Here is a 27,098-nt window from a genome sequence, read left to right on the forward strand (position 1 = left end):
AAGTATAGCTAATTTTCTAGTTTATCAACATACCTCCAATAAGATAATATTTAGAACTTTGTTTTCTTGTTGTTGTTTGTGTTTGTTTGTTTGTAAATATTGAAAGGTTTTTCTTCACCCCTCCTTGGATTTATATCCCAAACTAATTGCTATTTATAGGAATTTACCCTATGATCAGTTGGAGTGTTTTATGAATAAATATAGGTGTCCTATTTTCTGTGTATTCTGGTTTTTGTTAGCTTAGCTGTGTTTTCTTGGACCTTAAAGAAGCAATTCCTATTATGTTAAAAATATTTAATGTAACCACACCATTTTACTAGCTAGGGCCAATGTTAGAACTATCTTAAGCTGGGGGTAAGTTCACAGGATTTCTGTCAATTATGCTTGTATTCGAAGTTACTATTTTACAGTTGTTAGTTACCCATTGGTAAGATGTGACTAGGCTGAGCTGCAAGGCTGTGCTCACTCGAAGTTCAGTTTGGATTTATTTATTCATGCTGTTGTATCTTATGCTGTATATCATTAATATATTTTAGATAACATTGCTTTCTGAGTTCAGTTCACAAATGTCTCTGAGTTTGTACTACGAAAGATAATTACGATCATTTTCTTATTAGTAAAATTATTATTATTTTTCTGTTCTTTGAAATGGTTACGGTTTTGTAATAATTCATAATAATACTTTCTTTCAGTTCCATGTAGTGGGAATTTTACTGAGCGGAGAGGTACTATTCTATCACCAGGTTACCCTGAACCTTATGGTAACAGCTTGAATTGTGTGTGGAAAATCATAGTGACTGAGGGATCAGGTATTCAGGCAAGTCTATGTTCTGTCGAGCATGGAATATTAAGTATTTTGTGGTTCAGTTTAAAAAGTAAATGTTTATTTCTCTAGAAGTGCCAAAAAACAGTAATCAATTAGATTATTTCAGGGCTACTTCAGATTGTGCTTTGTTTTTCTCAGTATTGTTCTTTGGTTAGCTTTATTTTTGTTGTTTACATAGGGCCATGAATGCGAAATAATTAACAAGTGGGTTTCTCTTTTAACTGTAAAATACTGAAGGCAGGCCCTTCAATGCAATATGCAAATGCCAACCCTTTCTATCTGCTAGGATATCACTAAAGCACTTGAGAAGTCTTCAACTGTCGTTGTTATGTTCTCATTTGCACTTTGCATAATTATTTATAATCATGCAACATATGTGCAAAATCCTTCTTACTCAAATTTATATTTGCTAAAAGTTAAGACAACTTAAAAAGTTAATGTTTCATTTACCTTTTTTGTTTGCTTGGACGTGCTTATTTATATTCTCTTTGGGGCATGTTCTCCTTTCATTTTGCTGTTTCTAGAACATTTAAAAACATAAGAGAAGTTGGTTTAAAAAGTTATTTGGTGGCATTTTACAGATCCAAGTCATCAGCTTTGCCACTGAACATAATTGGGACTCTCTTGAAATATATGATGGTGGAGATATGACAGCACCACGTCTTGGGAGCTTTTCAGGTATGGATATGCTTTGATATAAACATACAGGGCTATGTATAGGTGTGTGAGAGAACATTGCTGGTTCTCACACATACACAAGGAGTATATTTGTTTGAAATCTTTTATGATATAATTATGAAACTCATTTTGGGGAGAAAACTTCAGGTGCTGTAAATGTGTTTAAATATTCAAGGAGATTTTCAGAAGCAAATATGATACTAAAGTGTTTAGCTTTCATAACAGGGATCTAGGTGATGATACTTCTGGAAAAAAAAAAAATCTGTCTCACCCACACCTTCCATAGAGAAGAGATAGTGATAGCAAGTGGTATTGACATTCAAGGAACTTCGTTTGATAGCTTTGACTTAGCTTATCCTTTTTAGCTCATGTTTTTTCCAGGAAAAAGATAAACCATTCTGTGTTCATCAAAACTCACTGGACCTTAGAGAACAAAACAAACTGCTACAACTGGGACATAACAAACCATGTCATTTCTCGTTTCACATATACATTAGGCATACATGGTTTTACTCCTTTTTTATGAGACTTTTTTTTATAGTAAGAACATGCTCTGTAAACCTAGCCAAGAGAAAAAATATCTTATATGATCTTAAGTCATGAATTGCATGCCGAACTCACAAACTATTCCAAGCCTGATCTGATTCTGGTGTAGCCAAATCATCTTGTGGAAATTTGCCTCTCTGGGTACTACACAAACTTTGAGAGAGTAGATGTATTTGGACTATGTAAGGAAATGAATGATCAAATAGAAGAAACCCAACATATTATTTATTTGGGTATTGAATTAAATTGATATGATTGCACCTCAAAATATAAATATTAAAATACTATAACATTTCATATTAAATGCTAGCAATTACACTGCATATTAAATTGGCAATAATGAAGAAAGAGATTATGAGATGCAATTAGCTTTTGACAGTTAAAATATGTGGCAAATATTTTGACCTGGTGGATAAAGAACTGATTAAATGATCCATTTAGCAACGTTCTATTTAACAGGGCTATTTAATATAGGTTTGTGAGAAAATTACTGGTTCTCAAGATTCAAAATATTTTCTTATCCTCCACTAAAAGTGTGTCATCTTGTTTTAGCTTAAAAATCTTCCTAATTTCAAGGGAAATTGAAAAAGACATTTTTTCTTTTTATTAGAAATATTTCACTGAAGATGGGGTACCAGAGGAGATTTACTGTAGATTTATATTTTTTTTAGATTTTTTTTGTAGATTTATATTCATATTTATATATGAATGTTGAACAATACTAAGAATGTTTGTGTGCGCAGGAAAATAACAGTGTTTAAACATGGCATGAAATCTGCTGTTCTCAAAACTGAACCAGTAATGTGACATTAAAACTGAATTCTTTCTTCCAGGTATAGTTTCATAAGTAGTAAAATTCAGCAGGCATCATTTCTGTGTCAGTAAATCGTGCAGAAAACCGTTGTCTGCAGATTATGCTGATTCACTCTCCAAAATTCATGTGTGTTCAAAATATGCATTCAAAATGTACAGATGTACATCTCATTACTAAGAATTTACTGAACTGTGCTGCTAAACAGTATCAGAGAGTTGATTGGGAAAGGTGAATTCATTGGAGTCTGTTTCTTATTGAAGACTTCTCAAAGATAGGTCACTCTACCATTTCTTTGAGTCAGGGCATGGAAGAGAATGGCAGCTGCTTGGGGTTGGGTGTTGTGGGGCAGGGCCTGTCACCAGGGCCCATCCCAGTGCCCCAGCAAGGAGCAGGGCAGCCAGGGGCACCACGGCAGTCCCAGCCCAGGCATCAGACACCTGCCTGGGAATGGGAGCGGGATGGGGCCAGGCCGAAACATGTGCCACTGGGTGGGCCCCGCTTGTCAGGGCCTATGGCAGACAGGGCAGGCCTAGAGGGAGCTGCAGATGGGTTCAGCTGTGGCTTTGCTTGGGCAGGGGTTGACAGCCTTGGGGCTGAAATGGGGTGGTGGGAGGCCCTAGGGGGCTACCCTGGGTAGGACCAGTAAGGGCTGTTTGTTAATGCAGCCCTAACACATTATCTTGACCTTTTTGGATTAATCCTGTGGGTCATCATCTATCAGTGAATGGCATAAATATTAGGGCTTTTTTCTTCTTTTTACGCTACGGTAATGTTTGTGATGTGAAGATGCTATTTTAGGGGAAAGTGATAGGAGCTTCACATACAAATCCATAACAAAAATACTGAGACCATGTGCTAACAGATGTAAAGATACCTTGTATTTCTGTCCTTCTGGTTGCAGAATACCTGGATTTTCATACAGCTGTCTTGGAAAGGTGCTGCTGTGAATAGGACTGATATTGTGAATGCCATGAGGGGTTCTCTCCAAGTGTACCCTCGTGGCATGAGAAGCAATAGTGTCCAAGTTAGTTGTGCCTAATACTGACAGGTTATGCCTTTTAGTGGGACGTTTCTTTTTGAGACCACATTTTCCAGATGTCATGAGACAACACCTGAAGCCGTTCAGAAATATTGGAATACTATGAATTACATTTGTTTTCAGTATTACTGGTTCATCAAAGGAGTGCTTTTGGCTCATGAGGAAATGAAAATAATGCTGCCTTTATAAAATGAGCATTGAAGTAATTGCTTTTACAACAGTTACTGTATAAAAGCAATACCATTTGAAGACCAAATACATGTATAGGAGTTTTTTTATTCATTAATGAAGCTCGGTTGCCTTTTCAAGTGCTTGAATTAAACAGTGTTATTAATAAGAGAGAGAGAGAATTTTTATTGTATTATTATTGATCAATCTTATATAAACGGACATGTTTCCAGGTTTTAAAAATAAAGTTATGCATGTAATTTTTTTTGAAGTAAGGGACTGTTTTCAGAGGTTGTCTCTAAACCTATTAGTTCTCCCATTTGGGAAGGTCACCGTTTTTTATAAATAGAATAAAATTTTACTTACCATATCCAGGAAAAAAAAAAAAAAAAGGTGTTAGTCAGCCTTTTGTTAGCAGATCTTACAAGGGAACAGAAATGCATAGCATTCATTACTGCCAGAAGGGCAATTTTGTTAAAGGAAGAGGACAGTCATTCTGAGTCAATATCCTCACCTTTACTGAGCAGACACCTTAGCCTTAAATGTATTTCAAATTCTGTTTGGATACCATGAAAAGTCCTCCCTTCCAGATGTTTCACTGTTTTCTGTATTCCACTCTAAGTATTGTGTGACATGAATGCTCTGTACTGTCTGTGAATTTCTGTACTTGGAGCTTCCATGTCAGACAGTAAAGAAATCCTTAAAGAGCTATAATTTATAAAAGACCAACTTGTAATCTTTTTAGCTCTTCACTATTTATATCAAGATTTTGCTTAATACATTTTTAGATTTAAAAGCTTTTACCTTTCTTAGTTTGGATTGTAGAAATGCAAAGATAATTGTTTCTGGAGTTTCTTTTCAAGACTGAATTTCAAGCTCATACCTAGGCTGTGCACAGTTGCTATAGAAACAGCAAATGCCCCACAAGAAACGAAAATATTTTTACATGACCACTGTTCATTAGCTACTTGATACTATCTTTGAGGATAGGTGAAAAAAAAGTCATTTTTAGCCCTAGTAGATTTGCCAGCATTAGACTCTATGATATGAGTTACAGAGCAGTCATATGGTGACAAAGAAAAAATGTGGTGTCAGACTTAGCAATGCTAATAACAATGCTTTGAAGGTTATGATAAGCTTGTTGTATGGCATGCACTGAATTCAGTGACACACAATATTATTATTGTTATTTGAATACTTTTTGCTTTCAACTATTCTATGATTCAAAAAATTGGCTATATAAATAAAGTTGGTATGTCTTTTTTTTTTTTTTTTTTTAAACACACTGCACCTACATCTACATTTCGTGTCATACCCTCATAGTTAAGATAAATGGTGAAATATTACAGTTGGAAGAAGATCTGGAGAGGATACAGACAAAATGTCCAGACTGTCAGCTCTATTCTGTGCTGCTATTTTTTATACAAGTGGAAAAAAGTCAAATGGCAGTTAAGCTTATTACCATGCAGATAATGAGAAGAAAATGAGCCTGTCTGGTTCAGTTCTGATTACGGTGTGGTTTTGTTTGTTTGTCTGTTTTTCAATAAAAAACTATGATATAACAGTTTATTCAATAACTTTTATTTTTCTAGGTACAACTGTGCCAGCATTGTTGAATAGCACTTCCAATCAGCTTTATCTACATTTCCACTCTGATATTAGCGTGGCAGCAGCTGGTTTTCACCTGGAATACAAAAGTAAGACTTCTCGCTCTTTGAAACTTTCTCAGGAGAACGGGTGCATATGGACAGGGAGAACACTTATATTGTTGTTTGTTTGTTTGTTTCCCCTGACTTCCCACCTCTACTCAGCACAAGCCTGACATAAGTGACATCTATTAAACCGACATTTTAAATGAAGTAATATTTGAGATTACTGAAATCAGCCTTCACAAATTAGCACCATATAACAAATTAAGATGGCAATTCAGGACAACATTCAAGAAATGCAGGGTTTAATACGTATATTTATTTTGACTTGTTTACTTGTATATTTATTTTGACTTGTTGACTTGTCTAAAATATAGATAACAGCAATGAACAAATTAGTTAGTTTCACCATTGGCCAGTTCATAAAAAATAGAACTGATAACACTTTATTTTCCTTGCTATTCTTTTCTTTCCTTCAGATTCCTTTCAACAATTGATGTAATTGCAAAACAAGCAAACAAACAACAATCCTTTGCCTCACCCCTCCCCCCCAAAAAAAAACAACAACTAACACAGCTTTATAATCTCAGAGCTACAATAAAACACTACAGTTCTCTTGGTAAATCACTAGTGGTATAAGCAGAAGAACCTAGTAAGGTTGATGACAATTTTTGCAGTATTTATGTATTAAGTGTTTATGTTTTGTGAGCAACTTGGTCCTACAATACAGAATTTTGGTGTTATAAATGTCTATGGATTACCTCACATAAGTATATTTAATTCAAACACGCACATTTATATTATTCCTTCTCTCAAAAACGTTAAATGCTGTACAAAAATAGTAAATTCAGCACATGCTTTCATGGTATTTCTTTCAACTGGAAATAGTTATTGTTCAGAGTATTCTAGTCTTTAAAAAAATGCAATGACTAGGTGACAGTCTGATTAAAGTCACAAAGTAAATTCTCATTAATTTCTGGATATAAACTAGTCTGTTTCCTTATATAGGGAATTTAAGAATCATCTTGACAGTTGAGTTTATGTACTACATGCATTCTGATAATGACAAAATAATAACCTTGTTATTCATCTTTTTAAGAAATGGACATAAGTAAGTAAACACATGGATAATCTTTAGTAAGCACTATTTAGAATTGAGATTTAAAAATATATAAGATTTAAATATGTACAGAATTTTGAAAGACCAAATTTTCAGCGCATGACAAATATTTTAAACTAAACATAACCCACAAAATAGTCTTATGTTTCACTTTAGTTTCCTGTTTACTTCAAGCATTTGTATGCAAGCATGTTGGGTGAGTTTATTTTTGATGCAGAATGGTTATGCAGATTGAGACTATGAATATAATTTATGCAGGAAATATTTTAGAATCTACTGTTTGGCAAAGTTCTCTTTCCTTTCAGTTTTTCATCTTTTACTTCCTGCACCAACTTCATGTAGTTTCTTAAGGTCCCACCACTGGCAGGGAAGACATTAAAATATTCTAGAAGTAAGAATGAGCATAGTCCTGTTTTCTTAATGGTGCTTTCAACTTTGACAAAGTGAGCTAGCAATGTGCTCTTGCAGCCCAGAAAGCCAGTCATATTCTGGGCTGTATCAAAGGAAGTATGGCCAGAAGGTCAAGGGAAGTTATTGTCCCTCTTTGCTCTGCTGGGATCCCACCTGGAGTGCTGTCTTCAGCTCTGGTGCCCCCAGCATAAGAAAGACATGGACCTTTTGGAGTGAGTTCAGAGAAGGGCCATGAAGATGATCAAAGTGCTGGAGTAGTACAGACAGGCTGAGAGAGTTGGAGTTGTTCAGCCTGGAGAAGAGAAGGCTCCAGGGAGGCCTTACAGCGGCCTCCAGTACCTAAAGGGGGCCTACAGGAAAGCACGATAGGGACTTTTTGTCAGGGAGGGTGGTGATAGGACAAGGAGGAAAGGCTTTATATTAGAAAAGGGTAGATTTAGATTAGACATCACGAAGAAATTATTTACTCAGAGGATTGTGAGGCACTGGAACAGGTTGCCCAAAGAAGCTGTTGATGCCCCATCCCTGGAAGTGTTTAAGGCCAGGTTGGATGGGGCTTTGAGCAACCTGGTCTAGTGGGAGGTGTCCCTGTCCATGGCAGGTGAGGTGGAATTAGATGGTCCTTAAGGTCCCTCCCAACCCAAGCCATTCCATGATTCTATTATTCTGTGATGTCAAAACTTAGCTACAAGAATGTTGTGAGAAATGGTGTCAAAAGCTTTGCTGAAGTAGATGTAAATTATATCCACTGTTCTCCTTTTGTCCATAGATCTGGTCATTTTATCACAGAAAGCAATGAGATTGGTCAGGCATGGTGCATGCTTTCTTTTCCAAATAACCTTTTTCAGGTGCCCAGAAATGTATTCTGAGAGAATTCAGTCTCTGATTTTCCCAGGGACCAAAATGGGGCTGACTGGCTTGTAGTTCCCTGAAATGTCCTTTTGCTCTTTTTTTTTTTTTTTTTTTGAAGATGGACGCACTGTCAGCTTTTGTCTGCTTGCCAGTGACATCCCCTAGTCTTCATGACCTTTCAGTGATGAAAAATAACAGCATCCTTAAGAATCAGCCATCTTTCTCAGTACCTTTGTATGGACCCTGCCTGGTTCCATGGGTTGAGTCTTCTTAAGTAATCTCAGACTTGATCCTCATCCACTGCTTGTAGTTCTGCTCCTGAACCCCTGCCACTAAACACAGAAGCCTGGGAGTTCTTGTTGGTGAAGACTGAAGCAAATATGTCCCTTGCAAATCCCAGCTCCATTTGAAATGTGTGGCTGGTGGATATTTCTGAAATTTCTCCTTGTCAGTCTCTCCCAGCCTCCACATCTTGTATATTGCCTTTATGCACAGGAGCTCTGCAATAAGCTCCCTGATTGTTTTCCTGAGTATAAGGATGGACCACTCTTATGCTTGAAGGATGCTGTATTTAAAGACCTGTATACTTCCCTAAGCAACTTTGAGGAGCTTCTGAGGTTAGTATGCTATGACATCCTGCCTACCAACTCCCAGAATAAGGTGAAGTCTACACACAAAGTCTAGGGTCTGCACTCTCAGTCCCTGTAGTATCTTAAGTTTCACTGTTTCATGGTCAGTGCAGCCAAGGCTGCCAATACATCTCCAACCATTTCCTTCTCGTCTGTATCAGATCCAGCTGTGCATTGCCCTGACTGTCCCACACAGTGCCTATATCAAGAAGCTACCCTCCTACCCTGAAACCTCTTGGATTGGTTGTGTTCCACTGTGTTGTGTTGCTCTTCCAAATTATGTCAGGGAGGTTATGTCAGTGTCAGATAAGAACCAGAACCTGTAATACAGAGATTTCCTTAACTTGTTTTAAAATATCTTTGTCTATTTTGTCACGCCAATTGGGTGTTTGTAATACATTCCTACCACAATGTCATACTTCTTGTTTCCTCTGATCCTGATCCACAAGCTCTCACCCAATCTGTTGACCTATACGTTGACATGTAGAAGTACCATGCCTTTCAACTTCTTCATAAGGAAGGCTATCCCCTGATCTTCCCTGTCTCTTCCTGAAGAGCTTTTACCTGTCCAGCATACTACCCAACATTCAAGCTGTCCTATCACATCTCAGTTTTGCCAGTGATGTTGCAGTTCTGTGACCGTATGTGGAGCTCTAGTTCATCATGCTTAATTCCCATTCTGGATGCGTTTGTATATATACACTTGAGGCAAGTGTCCTTTCATCCTGTTTTTATGTTTCCAAAGGTCTCTCTCTCATTGCATCAACACGCACCTTTTGCCTTCTGTCCCATTTACTTTTCCTCAAAGAAATGTAGGTTGTGATCTTCTTCCCCATCCTTCCCATGGTGAACCCCTCCTTCCCAGCTGATCAGTGTGTTGGCAGAGATACTTTTTCCTACCCAATCCTCTCCTTTATCCTACAGTGAAAATGTAATTTTGTATGTGGTGTAAACAAGTACAAATTTATTCTAGGAATTTGCTGTACAATGAACATTTTGAAGTTCAATTTTTATCTTTTATTGTATCAGTTTTATTATCCCTGCAACTTCTGAAAAAAAATATGTATTCTGTTAACAAATAAAAAGTGTTTGGGAGCATGCAAGGTCAGTTGGATTTATGCTTTTGTTTGTCTCCTAATTGTCAGTCTCACAACCATGCTCTGCTAAAACATCTATTGACTTCAGTGGTGCCAATATTTCAATGCCAATGTTTTTTAGAAATGCAACAGTGCAGGTCAAGGTAACAAAATTCAGCATTCAGAGCTTAGTTAACTATTCTGTTGACAGTCTGACAGGAGAGAATAATTTGCTTTCTTGTGTGGTATATGGTCTCTGCAGGGCAAACAGGAGTACAGTATATCTGTGTGTGTCTGTGAATAGAGAAACTCAGCAAATCAACACAGCAAGAAGTTACTGATTTATATTGAGCAGTCTCCTTTTTAGACCAACAAATAAGCAGAAAACAAAATATTTCTCAGTGCAAAAAGGTGCAAATATTGCTCGTATTTGGTTATGAATTCTGAAGCCTGTGATCATTCAGTCACCTACTGATTGAAGCAGCACTGGAAAAAAATAAATAGCTTTGGTTCAGAAGTCAATTTAAAATTTGGAATAAAAATGTCCTTTTGATTGAATTGATTTTTGAGGGGGTGCTTCACAGGCACAAAAATGTCTTAGTAGTGATAGTGGGGGTCTTCAATATCTACTTTTAAGGCTGTTCTGTTTTATGAAACAGCTGCAGCAGGATGTGGATCAGCATTCTAGTTACTATGCAAAATGGTCAATCATTTGGGTTCACCTTATATTTAAATGTTTTATCAAAAGTAGTAGAACACTAAGATGAGATGTACAAGGAATACACAACTGTACAAAAATTATGACACCCCATAGAGGGGTCCAGAGACCTATGTTTAATAGTACAGAGGACAGAGCTGGACTTGGGTTTTTTAGAATGTAAGCTATTGGTCATGATATTTAAGTGGGTGATGGAGTACGTGGTTTTCAGTTTTGTTCCAGAACACGTTTGAAAAGTTTATAGAATGGAGGAGACAGCTTGAGAGTTTCTCTCCTTTCCTGTTGCTGAAATTCTCTGTATACTTTGCTTACAAGGATATTCCTCTGAGAATTAGTAAGGTGGGTGCAAGTCACTGCAGGTAGCAAAAGGTCTTCTTTCGTACTTTTTGTCAATTGTCAGTAGCTGCTTTTCAGGAACCCACTATCTTATCTTCTTTCAGTTGGTCTTTGCTGAGGACAGAGGAAAAGCAATAGATTTTGAACCCATTCATCAATTCTGCAGTTTAATGTAGAAGAATTCTCCTTTATTTTATGCAGTCACAAGAAAAGGAAATTGAGTGACATAGGAGAAAAAAATGTTTCAAAGATGGAGGACAGATTTCCAGAAATGTGTAAGAAAATAATTTTCATTAAGACAGTAATAAGTGAGGATCACTTAGGAACATTCCCTCCATCCCAGAAGAAATTCCAAGGAGCAAGAGAAACAGAGGAGAGTGTCCTTAAGTGTCCTTAAATTATTTATTCAGAAGAGAAATTATTTATCTAGAATAGATATTATATATCACATTTGTATAATAGAATAAATGGAGGGGAACTTCTACTTAAAAATGTATTTTTCAGAAGTGTGAATGCGATAACCATGCCTGGATTTAGGTTACTATGTTAGGGAAAATAGCTTTATTTCAATAAAATATACTTAATTTACTTTTATATGATCACATATATTCCACACTGCATATTGCTTTTTTAAAGTAACTTTATAAAACTTCATAAATACTTTATAAAAGATTCAGCTTCTGCTCACAGCTTATTTAAATGCTAAATATTTCAAGTTAATTTAAATAATTTAATAAGCCTTGTTTTATTTCTTGAAAAGGTGCATTGCTTTTAACGATGTGTTACTCTTGTCATCTCTATTTGAGCGTTCTTTCTGTGTATGTCTTTATTTCCATGAGAATGTTCTGGTCAGTCTGCTTCTGTAAACCTTTGCTCATGTCTAACCTAGGCAGACAGCATGTTCCCCTTGCAGCCTTCAAAACCCCACAAGTCTTCTGGTGACTAATACAATTTAGTCATTTACCTTAGGATGTTTTTTATGCTAGGCATCAAAAATACATGTATGAGTTAGTTGTCCAAGTTGAGTGGTCTTACCTAATTTGTATGCTAGGGTATGCTATGACATTTTTGTTTGTTTGTTCATTTTTTAAGAATAGCATATACATGAACTCAGCCAAATCAAGAGAAGGAATTGGTCAGTGCCTTAGAAAAATGTAATTCTGATCATAGTATAAAAAGTATTGTTGAGAGCCACTGTGTGGCATTGTTTCTTGTTATTTCAGAAGGATTATAGGTGTTAAACTGATTGCAGTAACGTGTGGTGACAAACAAAGCAGTAAAAAGTATGCAAAAGATAACTGTAGGAAAGACAGAAAATAATCTTTCAAACTAATCTTTCATATGCGTGTTTTTCTCCCAAACCGTGGTAGAATGAAAAATACAATTATTTTCACAACTACCAGCAAGTCCAAAGGAAATGTGCTGTGTTGCATTTCCAGTACATACAGCAGTAGGAAGAATAAATATTCCTGCCCTTTGATTGAATTCATTTTAATTTTAATGAACAAAGGAAGAAACTATCCAAACAGTATGGTTTAGAAATGTCTGTTTAATTCAATTGCATTTGTAGGCACTGAAGTTTCAAGCCTAGTCTTAAAATCTCATTTATTAATTCTAGTAGTTTCAGTATTTAATTTAATACACAAACAAATATAAAATATAATAAATGTCTGAAAATAATGAGTATTTGCTCACACAACACCCTGCTTGAACCTCTCAGTTGAAGTCAGTTTTGCTTTTCTAAGAGCTTAACATATGGTGAACATAGACACATAGGTTTGGGCCACAAACCTCTCTAAAAGTTTGTGTAAATATATCTAAATTAAATGATTAGAATTAAAATAGTTCAATAAAAATCCTGCTTTTATGCAGTCAGTGTTTTAATAATGTCATCTAGCTTTATTACCTTGAATTAAGACACACGGCACGATTCGGTGTCATTCTTCCTATAAGCCTTTGTTTTACAAGTATACGAAGATGATGTAATACATGCAATAAAATAAGCATACTTTTAATTACTTTCTCTTTTTCTGAAGCTTTTCAGTCGTGTGTTTTCAAGTGCTAAAGGTTCTCAGGAACTGAGATAATGGAGAGAACTATGAATATTTTTGTAGCATTTCTTAAAGATCTCAATAAATTGAAGGATAAGATCAGACTAGAAGAGAACATACTTCTAAATAGCAGGGGGTATTTTTGTTTGTTTGTTTGTATGTTTATTTGTTGGTCCAGATTAAGATCTTTCACACAATTAGATCTTTTCCCATTATTAAAGCAGGCGTGAGTCATAAATGAGGAAATTGTAATTTAATAGGTCTAGATCCTGTCAGTATATCTATACACCTTTCTGGCTGTTGAAGAGAATCTGACCTCTCTCACAGTAATGCAGTAAGGTAAATGCATTTTCAAGGCTGGTGTCTGAAGCATGCAGTTTTGGAAAGAACAACTTGGGTTGCTGGTACACACCAGCATCAAAACAGATAGAAGTAACTCCAGCTTAATGTTTGTAGTGTAATAACAATATGTTTCAGTTAGCCACATAAGGGTGGGAGGGAGGAAGTCAAAAAAGAAAGCCCAGTGACTTTGGGTCATGCTGTCAAGAAATTCTTGTATTGCGCAGTTTGCAGCTTTCTGAAATGGACACTAATGGGCATTCATATTGTCAGATATGCCAGCAAGGATTTTCTTTCTGCCATCAATGGCAGTGATGTTTGGACAGAATTTGAGGTAATTGTAGGCATGTATATAATTATGGAAGTGAGGCATGTTTGTCTTATGGCACAGCAGAGGCCAAGAAAGTATTTATCAGGCAGTAAGTGGAAGAAGGTCAGGAAGAGGGTTATCATTCTTGACGTTGATGTGTTCTCTCTTGTACTGCATAGCAGAAGCAGAGCTCTGAAGAGCATGCACTAAGCAATCCTTGTCCTTTTTTGATTGCTTAGACTTGACATTTTACATGTTTTCCCTCTATTACTGACTGTTCACATACAATCTCATTTAATGTATTTCAAAGTCATGGATATTTAAGTTCTTTCATTTGTCCCCAGATACTGAATTTTGTTTGCTTTCTCTGAAACATTCATTAGATTTTTGTATCAGTTGTAATCAGAATGTTTTAGAATCATTTCAGTTTGAAAATGTTAGTTTTCATACCATAGATTTTTACAGAACTCTATGACAAGTTAAAGTTAAATTGAAATGTTACTATACCAAGTAAATAGTTTTGCTGAAAAGAGCAAGACAGAGCATATTATTTTTGTTCTCCTATTCAAAAGTAAATATTATAGGCTAATATTATGTAATGAATGATGGGGCTGAGGACTGAAAATATTTTACTCTGTTTCCAACTTTCTCTTTTCTTTTGAGGAAGTAATATTGCTTCTTAATGTCATGTGGATCAAATAAAGTAAATTAGGAGTTGGTTTTGCATACTGGTTTTTGATATTCTAATAGAATATTCTATGAGTATTATTCCAAAGGAATAGTAGCAATAATATAAAGCAAACAACAGAAAGATTTTTATCAAATTATTAAAATGTTAAGATAAATAATGTAGTGTCATACCATATCTAACAGTTGAACAGAAAATGACTTTGAAGCTTTTCTTTTGATTATAGTCTATTTCAATTCTGTATACTATTTAACTAATGACAGAAAGAGCTATATTGTAAGCGCATTATTAGTATTGCCATGCAGTCACTGTTACAAAACTATTTCTGTGACTCAGTAAAATCTGCAAAAATAACTTGATACAAATTTAGACTGCAGACCTGTAATTCTCAACACACACAATTCTGAGTTCAACCAAAGCATGAATTTCTTGAAGACAAGAAGTAAATCTCAAATTTATATTCATAGAATTCATCAAGTACATCTCGATCTAAAAGCATTTAATCACAGTGTCTTTGTTAGGGGCTTATTTGCTTAATAATGGTGTGTTTGGAGCATATCTTTTATTTTATTTTATTTTATTTTATTTTACTTTATTTTACTTTATTTTCTATTCAAGAGTAAGAAGGGTAAGGAAATTCAGAAATGCATCTTGATTTGCTTGAGTTCTGTATGAATACAAGCAAAAAAATAATTTTTAAAATTAATTATCAATAAATAAATAAATAGCAATAATTAATAAAGAAGTGGTCTAAAATTAATAAACAGTAGTCTATATAGTGTAGTAATTTTTGAAATAAGATGCTACCTTTTACTTAATACTTGAGAAAAGAGGCAGTTTGTGTGGGTGCAGATCATGGCTATTTAGTGCCTATACATACCCAAAGAAATTGTTCAGACACGGGCACATTTATGGTATTATGGAACACAGAGTGGTTGACCAAGGAATGATACTAGGAAACTGCAACTAAAACAAAACCATTAAGGTTAACGATGATATTATTCTCATGCCTATGTTAAACATTATAGTTCATAATGACCATGAAGTCCCTATTCGCCACATGGAGTCACCATAACATTGTTTGAAAGTTGCTGATATTGTTAGAATGCCAACATTTGTAAATTCTGTGGTAGCAATTTCTGAATATCTTTAAATTGAGTTCAGATATTTTCTTAAATTATACATTGCATTACAAAAGTACTTCTGAGGGATCTTGTAGCTTTTAACTCTTAAATAATTCTTTATGTGTTAATTAGAAAATGTTTAGTTTAATGACTCTTGCAGCAGTTGTTTTAAAGATTGTACTTCATAGCTTAATAGCTGTCATTCAGCATTAGTTTGGCTTGCCATTATCACTGCTAATACCTGAAAAAAATGAAATGTAGTAAGACTCAAGGACACAGGACATAGAAAGAACGTAAATGGCTATGGAACCTATTTCCAGAAAGAAACAAAAATGGCTCAGCAACAACAATTTCAGGAGAATATATAAAAGCTATCTCAAACTTCTGTGAAATGAGATTTTGTAATCAGACCATAAACTAACAAACTATTTCTAGTGGTCCTTTTGTTTGCAAAACAAATCTTAAAAACATGAGATTTTCGAATCCAATGAGCATCTTGTCAACTGTCTTTATCATTGGAAGCATTTTAGCGTAGATAGCTGAGTTGATATGTAATTTTGTGTTCTGTTGACTAAATCCTTAGACAGGCGAAAAAGATAAAAGTGATATATACTTGGCAAAAAGCGTAAATTGCTAGGTTGGGTTGCTAAATGTAGGGGAACACATCTGAGAAATTACCAGTCATGGATAGTTTTTATAAAGCTAATCTTCTGCTTGCTAACACCTGGCTAAAAATAGTTAAGAACAGAGACTGTTCTGTCACACCTATGCAAAGATTTAGTTTCAGGTTTAAAGTTCTAAATTTCAGATGTCTGAACTTCTTTATAGTCAACGTATGAGATCAAATTGTCTAAACATAAGGAATACCCCTGGTCTCTAGCTATCTAACCATCTAACCTCAGTTTTCCTCTTTTGTTGCTGAAAAGAGCACATACATATGTACTTTCTCTCTGTTTCTCTCACTAAAAGGAAAAGAGCAGAAGTTAAATATAGATATATATATAATATCCTAGAATTAACATACTGTTTGAAGACAATAAAATGATGTAGTATGTCATATCAACATGACATGATAATTGGTACAGTTGCAGTGTATAATCTTTGTGTTTCAGTCATACCATTTGTATTTTGCAGAGTAGTTCTGAAAATCTCTGTGCTTTAAACAACAGTACAGTTTAATGTTGAAATACATTTTAATTAATGTTCTGTTAAAAACAAATTATGCTGTTGAAAGAGTTAATTAGAAAATATCAACAAAGAGATGTCTATTAATTTATGCTTTTTGTTTTGTTTTTACTTTCCTCAGCTGTAGGCCTTGCTGCCTGTCCAGAACCAGTAATTCCTAGCAATGGGATCAAATCAGGAGATAGATACATGGTGAATGATGTTTTGTCATTTCAGTGTGAGCCAGGATATACATTACAGGTATTTCTTTTTTTCTTTCTTTCATTGTCTTCAAAATATACACTGTGGAATAATGCAACAGAATGGTACCAGAATCTACCAAAAGCTTTTTTAATAGAGTCTCTAGTGTGTGAATATAGGTGATTTAATTAGACTCTATGAGTATTCCAACAATATAAAACCATGAATGTTCATAGCATGTTGGGCCCTCAGTAAATCTGTCTGGCACATCTTGTGTGTCTTATATCTTAAAATACCATTGAGGAGTAAAAGGCATCAAATGGACAAGCAAATGACATGGCTAAAATATTTTATCTAGAAAATGATTTTAGTACTATACTTTATTGAAACTATACTGTGTTTTTCCATTTTTTGGAAGTAGTTCTTCTAAGTGAAATTTTAGCCATGGTGGTAGAGACATGTAATGGGATTTCCTATTCTGCTCAGAAAACAGTCAAATACCTGATTATTTGGTATAGCCTATAGCAGTGATCTGATACAACAAAGAGAGAAAATTAACTTAGGCTAACTGATTCCTCTTGAGATGGAATAACATCTAATCCAATTTATTCCATCTGAAAACCAGCTTATCTAATCTGAATTGGCTGTTTATGCTCCCACAGTAGACCCACCTCCAAAAAATGACTCATCCTAAGACTGTTCATTATTAGGACAGGTACCTCCTCTGAAAGTTTCACCTTTCTTCACTGATTAAGATATCAAAAGGTTAGCATGGATATCTAATATTACACTGTTTAGGTTTGATGGATTGACTCCTACTTGTACTGCCCATGATATTGCATGATCTTCTCTCCCTACTTTCTCAGCTATGAAACATCTGAATTTTGCATATGAAAAAAAGGGTATGGTTCTGTTTTTTACGACATGTATTAGATATAGATAAACCCTCGAGATACAGTCTTATTGAATTTTCTGTCCATACTGAAAATAGTATTACTGAAATATTGAGGTGGATTCATTCACATTAGAATGAAGGAATACTTCAGAAATAGTAGGAATGTGTATCAGAAACTTTTTGAAGATACACGTTGTTATCCCTGTCTTGATGTTTTGGACCTATTTTTACTTAGAGCAAATTCTAAAGTGTGATTTCAAAAAATACAGTATTAGTATAAAATAATTATGTGTTTGTATCAAAGAGATCTGCATATAAGAAGCTGATCTGTGGTAATGCTCAGTTCAATGTGTATATCACTATCACAAACCCACAAGATGTCTTTTGTGTGTATCTTTTCTGTGGTCCGTGAATATGACTAACTGCACTTATGTTTTTATACTTAGAGGGATTCTATAATGAAGTACTTCCTTAAAATTTCATTGCATATTGTTCCCTAACATGACTTCTTAATTCTATTTCCACACAGACAAATTTAGTACTAACTGTGGAATCTGACTAATATAAAAAAATGGTTTTGCGATCTTGTCTTAAGCATAAGAAGAGTTTTCAATGACTAAATTCAAAAATGAATAAATAGGAAAGACTATGAACCTTTTCAAGATAGTAATGAGGATATCTGTACTGTACTGTATGATATCTATACTTTACTGTAAGAAAGTACACACAAATTTATGTATCAGATGTTGCTCAGCCAAGATGAAGAAAAATGGCTCCAAATAAAAAATATATAAATAATGAAAGTAAAGTTCTGTGAGGCACAATATATTTGCTATTCAACAAGTATAGACCAAGCATAACTTTGCATATCCATACATATTTCTGTATGTTTTTTTTTTTTTTTTCCCCACTCTAGATATGAATTTGCCCCCGGTCTTTAGAGAACTTATTCACAGCTAGCAATAACAATCAGGTGTGGACTAGTTTATAATTGAGACTTACCAGAAAAGTCATAGAGCTTAAACTACTACCTGGAGATGCATAAGAAAGGTAATTGCTAGCTGTAGGATTAAGTGTCTTCCCCCAGGAGGGAACTTTGAAAGACTGAAATCAGAGTGTGCTCTTGTTGGAAGGAGGCTTGAAACCAGAGGAATCATTTCACTTTATTTTTCAAAAGACCTTTTATAGGCCATTTTAGTTTTTACATGACTGTGGTAGTTAAATTATGGCTTCCCTAACCCCAGCTCACATCAGAGAAATGCAATCACAGAAGACGGGGAAGAGAGGATAAAATAAACCCGAAATATTGAATTAAGTAAATTATTCAAAACTTCATCCATTTTGCAAGTAACTAAAATCACACAATAAGTGCACAGATATTTTTCCTTTAAATTAAAAAAAGTTTATTCTCATAAGAAAAATACTTTTTGTCAATTTTAATGTGATTTTTTTACTTGCATTTTTTTCCAAAATGCTTCAGTTTGTATTTCAGAGGTTGTTTAAATATATTTAACTAAATGATTATTTAAGATAGTTTTATCCCATATAATTCAATACAATTCTGTATGAACCTTATTCAAATTAGTATGGTTACTTTTTTTTGTAAACATAAATAATGTGAAAACAAATTCATCAAATGTATTTTCTTACTAGTTTAGTTACTCAATCTTATTTTCCTGAGAATTGGATTGCTTTGGACAATTAATATTTAAATAAAATTTCATAATATATTGATAAAATGTGTTACCTTACTAACTATCAGGCTCTTAATACACTTTATAAAAACAAACAAGAGATGTGACTCTTCCGATTTTGTATATCCAAACTATTAACACCAGAACTATACCTGGCTCTCAGTCCATATCTCATTCATTATATCAGACTCTTTCACTCATGCCAGTTTATTCAGCTATTGCATTCCAACAGCAGAATGCATAAACTGAGTTCCTCAGAGGAGAGAAATTACAAAAAAAAAAAAAAAGGCTTTTGTTTTTGCTACTGTTAAGTTTTCAGCTTGAACTGTTGCTGGTACAACTAAAGCTGAGAGCATTTTGCAGCTGTTTCAGGGCAGCCACCCTGAAGTGTATGTGGGAGTAGGTTTTGCAGATTACAGCCACGACATTTTTCACTTCTAGCTACCATGCGATTTTCTGCTTGGTTCTTGGGATATTTCTTCAAAATAGGCAGAATAAATTAAACATGACAGCTAAATAAAAAGGCACTTGTACTTTTATAGCTGTCTGCCAAGATACTGCATGTGTGCAGTGGGTCATATTGTGAGGGTATGTGAGAGTTCAAGGCCTGCTGGTAATTGTGGATGACTTTTTTGGCATGGTCCACATCCATACCATCTGTAGCAAGCAGATGTGGAACAAATTTCTCTCTGTCTGTACTTCTCAGAGCAATGGTTGACTCATTCCAGATTGCAGCCTGAAGGTGAACTTGTATGCTTACACTGTGGACCAGGGCCCTGGAATGAAATGGGGAGTGAACTGATTTGACCATATGAATGCACAGTCAGCTGCTTCTCTCTCGTAACCAGCCTTACATTTAGTCTGAAATTTTGAAGAGGATTTCAAGTTATCAAAGGAAGAGCGTTTCAGAACATTTAGCCAGCAGAAAAAGATGATGAAAGCTGAAGTATTTGAAAATAGTTTAACAAATTCATGGAAGTGATTATAATGCAGTTGTTTGATATATGAAAAGATGTACGTGATAAGCCAGGAGGTCCTTTGTAGGTCTGCCTTGCTGGCAGGTCCCATAATGAGTATCTAAAATCTCATATTTTTCCCTTTCCAAACAGGGCCGTTCTCATATTTCTTGTATGCCAGGAACAGTTCGACGTTGGAACTATCCATCTCCTCTCTGCATTGGTATGGATACTTACTTGTTTACATTGTGTTCTGAACATCACAGAATTATAGAATGGCTTGGAAAAGACCTTAAAGATCACCTAGTTCCAACCCCCTGCATGAACAGGGATGCCACCTGCTAGATCAGGTGGCCCAGGGCCCCATTCAGCCTGGTCTTGAACATACTCCAGGGATGGGGCATCCACAGCTTCTCTGGGCAACCTGTTCCAGTGCCTCACCACACTCTGAGTGAAGTTTCTTCCTAATGTTTAATCTAAACCTACTCTTTTTTTAGTTTAAAACCATTCTCCCTTGTCTTATCATTATCTGTCTGAGTAAAAAGTCGCTCACTATCTTTTTTATAAGCCTCCTTTAAGTAATGAAAGGCAATGAGGTCACCCCAGAGCCTTCTCTTCTCCAGGCTGTACATTCCCAGCTCTCTCAGCCTCTCTGATCATCCCTGTGGCCCTCCTCTGGACCCACTTAACAGGTCCACATCTTTCATGTGCTGGGGGCCCCAGACCTGGACGGAGCACTCCAAATGGGGCCTCACAAGGGTAGAGTAGAGGGGAACAGTGCCCTCCCTTGGCCACTCCTCTGTTGATGCAGCCCAGGATGCAGTTGGCCTTCTGGGATGCAAGCGCCCGCTGCTGGCTCATGTTGAGTTTTTCGTCCACCAGAACCCCCAGAACCCTCTGCAGGGCTGCTTTCCATGAGTTCTTCTCCCAGTCTGTCCTCATGTCTGGGATTGCACTAACCCAGGTGCAGCCCCATGCACTTGAGCTTGTTGAACCTCATTATGCACATATGGGCCGCCTTCTCATATTCCCCAAGATCACTTCAGCTGGGCTATCGACTGCATCACCTTTTTAGACAAGCCCTTCCTAATTCCTTTGGGACAATTCACAGCTATTTCCTTTTGCTTCCTTAAGTGTCAGTATTTCCAGGTTCCCAGGTCACTCAGAGGTACACCCCCTTCCCCAACTGAGTCTAGTTTAAAGCTCTGCTAATAAGTCCAGCCAGCTTGCTGCCTAGAATGCTTTTGCCCCACCTGGTCAGGTGCACCCCATCTTGTGTCAGCATGCCTGGTCTCTCAAAAGTGTGACTGAGATTGTACAACCCCAAATCCTAATCACGGCACCAGCCACACAGCCAGTCATTCACTTGATCCATCATCTCCTTCTTCTTGGGTCTCAGTCTCCAACTGGGAGGACAGAGAACTCTTCAGCCTCGGCCTGGCTGTTGCAGTGGGTGGACACCATTTCTGTTTCAGTAGGAGGCTGCTTCTTGTTGCTCCCAGAATAGAAGAAACTGGCACACCTTCTGCCTTCCCTGTGCACCCTCATGCTTGAACTACCATGCTGTGCCCTGGCTGATGCGCCATGCCCTGTTTGCCTGCCCTGTTTGCCTCAGTCCGGTCACTTGCTCTCCCTAGGGGCTGTTTTGTATGTTTGTGGGGTGTCTGCTACTGCTCCTGGCCCTGCTCACAACTCACCAGCAGCTCTCGTGAGGGCTGCCTGCTCCTGGCGGCTCCCTCCTGGGGCTGCCCTGATGCAGGAACCCCCTGCACACTGCGATCCCCTGCTTTGCTGCAGAACATGCCTCCCCCACAGCAGGAGCAGGGACTAAGCCTTCTGGGATAGTGCAGTTACGGAGTTCTAGAGACACAAAAGAGCCTGGATCTTTTCATTTGATAAAGTCATTAAAAGGTGCTGGATTAAAAAGTTCATTGAAAAAGAAGTTTCCCTTTAAGCACACAAAGACGTTATTCAGCAGATCTGTGTCTTCCCTGTGTGCAATGTTGTTTCTGATTAAGCAGAGTTTAGGAGAGTCAAGATTCTGTTGTCTGTTCTCATGCTCATTTCAAGAAAGAGCAGAAATTAAGGGGAGAGAAGCAGAACTCCATCATAATGCTCTGTTACTTCAGCCTTGAAATACATTTGTCAGTGAATGCTTTTAACATTAATATTCAGTCAGCAAAATCTGTTGGTTTTTTTTTGTATGTTTGTTTGTTTTAGCTTCATATCAAAAAAGAATTTAAAAGATTGTGATGATATCCAGCAATATTAATGTGAAATGATTTTAAAGAATCCTTGTCAGAGTTGGGCCTACCTACATATTATTTTGTATTTTCAACTTCCAGTTAACGTGGAGGCAGGGCAGTTCATTCAAATCAGTTGTAGAAATTGAAATTTTCTTCAGGCAGTTGGCTTTTTGTGTGTGTGTATATGTGTGTGTTAATCTTACATTTCACTCTATATTAAATGTAGTTCCTATTTGCAAACAGTATACACTTTTATTTTTGTTTTTTCTCCTTTTAGTTCATGGAATTCTACTGTCCTGGAAGCTTAAATGGCCCCACAACAACAAACCAATCCTTAAAATGACCCCACTAACCCTTAAAAATGTCGATTTTTCTAGAAATGCACAACAAAATATTTTTTTCACTAAATATTGCATTTAACCTCACAGAAAGGTAGAGATAATTGAAATGTTTGAGACTGATTTCTCATTTTTTGATGGAGTTTTCCCTATTTTCAATTTCTATAAGGTCTAACCAGTAGACCATTTCCATTTTTTCAATGCAATTATTGCAATTCATAATATCATAGTATCACAGTTCTGGTACCAGATGATATGTCATTGTAACAGCTGGTGTGAAGACTCATGGGTTTAAAAGTAATGATTCCTTAAATAATGATTTTAATTAGATTTTTTGAAGTAACTTTTCCTTCATATTGTTGTCTTAACCAAGATGTAGAGTCAGCCACTCCTTTATGAGTCGCTTTGCATAATTAGTTTTACGTCATCCTAAATGATGCAAACGTCTTTTCACTCTCTACACATGTGAACTGCCTAAAGAAAACACAGAGATAGTAAGCAAAGCAAACTTCTGTTATGCAGTTAGTCAATCCTCTTTCTGAAATAAAGAAAGAACTGTGCTTTTTGTTTTGTTGGGTTTCATTTGGTTGATTTTAACTCTAGTACAGTTTTAGCTATATTGGCTAGTGGATTTACTACCATGTCACGGATCGTGGTCATAATTCAGTTTAATTCCAAATCTGTTTCTCCAAATATGGAGCCTGTCTCTACGTAGCATCAGACATTTTTACCATAACTGGCAGGCTGGGACAGTGGGTTATCCAGATGTAACTACATATTTGCAGTAAAATCACAGTGAACATATTGCATGGATTAAGCATTTTGTTCTAACTTGAATTATTATTTTTTCTCTCTTTCATGAGGCACGTTTTGCCTGTGATAAATTTAACTGCTTGGGGATCATGGGGATAAAATGGAAAATAAGTTTTTGAAGTAATCATATGCCAGATATTAAGAATTAGCATTACTAAACAGACAGTGACTTTCTTTTTACTTTTAACAGCTAAATGTGGTGGAACTCTGACGAACATGGGTGGTGTGATCCTGAGCCCTGGATTTCCTGGAAATTACCCTAGTAACTTGGACTGTACGTGGAAAATCTCATTGCCTATTGGATATGGTGAGTAAACTTACATTTGAAAAGGAATTATTTGAAATAATCAGATTTAAATATAAATAAGAATATTCTAATTTCCAGCATGAGATAGATTTTATCCAGTTGAATGTATTGTCAACCTACTACATAAATTATCTTTTGAGTTGAAAATGGTTGGCACTTTAGAAATGTGTCTTTGGCAAAACAGCTTGTTACTTGTAAAACTCAGTGTGTCTCAGAAACTGGTTTCAAAGCAAATGAAATCTGCTGCACAAAGATGTCAAATGAAATACATAATGCGACTTCTAATTTAACTAGAGGTCTTCTGTTTAATAGCCTTTCATAGTCCTCCAAGTGACCTTTTAACAGCATTTTTTATGTTTTAAGAAAATGGGACAAAATTTTATTTCTAGCACTATGAATTTGATTCAAAACATTCTAAAACTGTATTCCAAATTCCAGGTAACACCTGCCAACCTAGAAACTTTACAGGTTTGCTTTACAGCTATTGTCATACTGAAAATGTCTTAAAAATAATAATAATAATAATTAGGTTGAGAAGGTAATCATGGATAATAAGTGATCTATAACTGCATGTATAAAACAATCTTCTATCATTATCAGAAATAGAAGGGGAATAAATTTTCTTGCTGTGAAGTATTATGCCCCATACTGTGAATTCAATGCTCATTCTCAAATAAGAAAATTAATTTTAAAAGCTTATTATTAAATTCACTATACCCATCTCTAGAAACGATTTTATTTTCCGTGCTTTCCCTTTGCTTTCATAAGAGGCATTTATGTAGTAAGATGTACTACTTACATCAAGTATATTATACTAAGTTAATTTGTAGACATACTGTGCTACTACTCTTTATATTTTGAAGAGTGGTTGATGTAAGTCTATGAAAACAAAATTAGGGGTAGATCATTACATGATGTAAGTGCAATAGGTCTGGTCCCCTAATCTTTTTCGGATAGCATGGATTATTTGAAAAAAATTGTTAAAAGCTGCCAACATTGATTTGATAATAACCGAGTTTAAAGAAAACAGTATGAAAATATTAGTATCTTTCAACTCTTAAGATTTCAGTCAGAAACTTTTTTAGAATCCTTTGGTCAATACTTTGTACTTTCTTACAAAAACTGGCTGGAAGAATTCAGAGTGAGGTGGACAAATTGAGACAGAGACTTAGAGTTGAAATAATGTTAACAAAGAGTTAAAAGAGTGTAAAATAATGTGTTCAGTGATTTGCAATCCTGTCAATACCTGCATATATGAACTGAGCTTCTGAATTTGGACATGTGTTACTGTTGATTTTAAGTCAGATGGCCTTATTAAGGCAAAGAACCTTTTAAAGGTCTAGTTTTACAAAAGAAACATATGCTCTGTAGTACAAATCTGATGTCACGTATATCAGGAGCTATAGCAAGATGGAGAAAAAATAATAATTAAAAATAGTTCAAGAGAAATCTTGCAGCAGGTGGCTCTCAAAACTAACTGCTAACACAGTACCCTTTATCAGTGTGTACCTGGTAAAACTGATCCATCATAGTTACAGATAGTCTTAGGCTGATTTTAGCATTCTAAGGCTACATTCGTAGAAAATATAAATGATGAGCAACTGTTCTGAATTGATGTTTTCCTAATTAGGTTACTACAATACTGCCTTCTAAAATAAGTCCTTCATATTTCTCAGTCAATCTTCTTTAAGCCTTTCCATGTGGACAATATTCATGGCTTAGTTTCACAAGAGTTAACTGTACCCTATTATTACCCCTCTCAGTTCTCAGAAATTCCACTGTAGCAGTGATCCTATAACTAGAAAATATTATGATTTTGTTTGGCAAGGGATTTAACAGGTACAAGATGTTCACGCCATTGATCTATCATTGTTTTCAAAAATACGGGGAAATGACTTTTTTTTAACCATAAAGTTGCTACAGGGATTTCTTTTTTCCAAAGTGTCTCAAATAACCCACAGGTAATGTCTTTACACCAGGTTTAGTCAATGTGATTGATGTGATGTTTCACAGAGAACTTCCACTGCAAAATCTTGGACACTGTTTAATTATGGGTATAAGCTTGTCTACATTCATCCTTTAATATCAGAATAAATACATTAAATCAGAGAAAACTGGAAAATATTTCCAAAATTGAATAATTCTCCATATTTTTTTTCTCACATATTTTGATGTGGTACTGAACGAGTAGCACCGTGCATAAAAACTGAGCAAGAGGACATTCATGAACACTTAATGACTGATTCAAATTCTACTGAAATAATTAACATCATGGTGACTTCATTTCTTAGTAAATATCCCTTTATTCCCATACATTTTTTGATATGTATTTAGACTTCCTAATTGGATGATTTTATTGATTTAGTACAAGCAAGTGGATGTGCTTAAACAAAGTTCAACAAGAAAATGTTGGGAGCTAAAAGTCACCCAAGTATACTGCTCTCTTCATTACATGAAAACATACCGATCATCTAAAAGAAGTCACTACTAAAATCCAAATCTTTTAAACAGATTGAAAGTGCATCTTTTCAAGTGAGTTGTTGTGATTTTGCAGTGATTTCAGGTATGTTCTAATTGATCAACATTAAAAAAAAATAACAATAAAAAAAGCTCAGCTTGGAATTTTCATTATTTAGGATCTATTCAAGTGAGAGAGGAAATCCTGTTGAGATTGGAGCATGAAGTAGTACAATTATGTTTTGACTGGATAATAATTTATTTTCTGTAGCTGTTAGTTTTGTTCTGAATAATTTTATGTAAGTAATGATTTAAGTTCGAAACCATTTTCTTTGACACATCAAATTGACAATTATACATGTAAAATTAAGGTTTGAGTTGTACACATAACATGTCCTCTGATTGGAATTAATATTTAATTTTTTTAAAAAAAACAAGATATGTTTACATTTATGTAATAAGTGTCTATTTTAGGCAGTTTTTTTTTTTTAAAGTTATTGGTAAATTTACTTCTAAAATACAAATCTTTTATATACTGAATGCATACAACTAGTAGTATGAATTCCTTCTCAGTAACTCAATAAGTAACTAAAGAAGGGAGATTCCATTTTAAAGGTACTCTCTGGATCATTAGAGACTATTTCAGAAAATTG

The 27,098-nt window shown here is 35.5% G+C and overlaps 1 protein-coding gene across 12 annotated transcripts in view; it reads left to right on the forward strand.

The window, feature by feature from the left end:
* Nucleotides 1–27,098, forward strand: part of CSMD1 (CUB and Sushi multiple domains 1) — a 1,150,108-nt gene that overhangs the window by 974,717 nt on the left and 148,293 nt on the right. For all 12 annotated transcript variants that reach the window (XM_080586628.1, XM_080586632.1, XM_080586634.1 and 9 more), the window contains 6 exons: nucleotides 693–817; nucleotides 1,408–1,504; nucleotides 5,664–5,768; nucleotides 16,681–16,799; nucleotides 20,438–20,507; nucleotides 23,872–23,988. In XM_080586628.1, the coding sequence (XP_080442754.1) occupies nucleotides 693–817; nucleotides 1,408–1,504; nucleotides 5,664–5,768; nucleotides 16,681–16,799; nucleotides 20,438–20,507; nucleotides 23,872–23,988 (633 nt within the window). The remainder of the gene's footprint in view (nucleotides 1–692; nucleotides 818–1,407; nucleotides 1,505–5,663; nucleotides 5,769–16,680; nucleotides 16,800–20,437; nucleotides 20,508–23,871; nucleotides 23,989–27,098) is intronic.

This window comes from Anser brachyrhynchus (assembly GCF_964034855.1).
Source record: "Anser brachyrhynchus genome assembly, chromosome: 3".
Lineage (NCBI taxonomy): Eukaryota > Metazoa > Chordata > Aves > Anseriformes > Anatidae > Anser > Anser brachyrhynchus.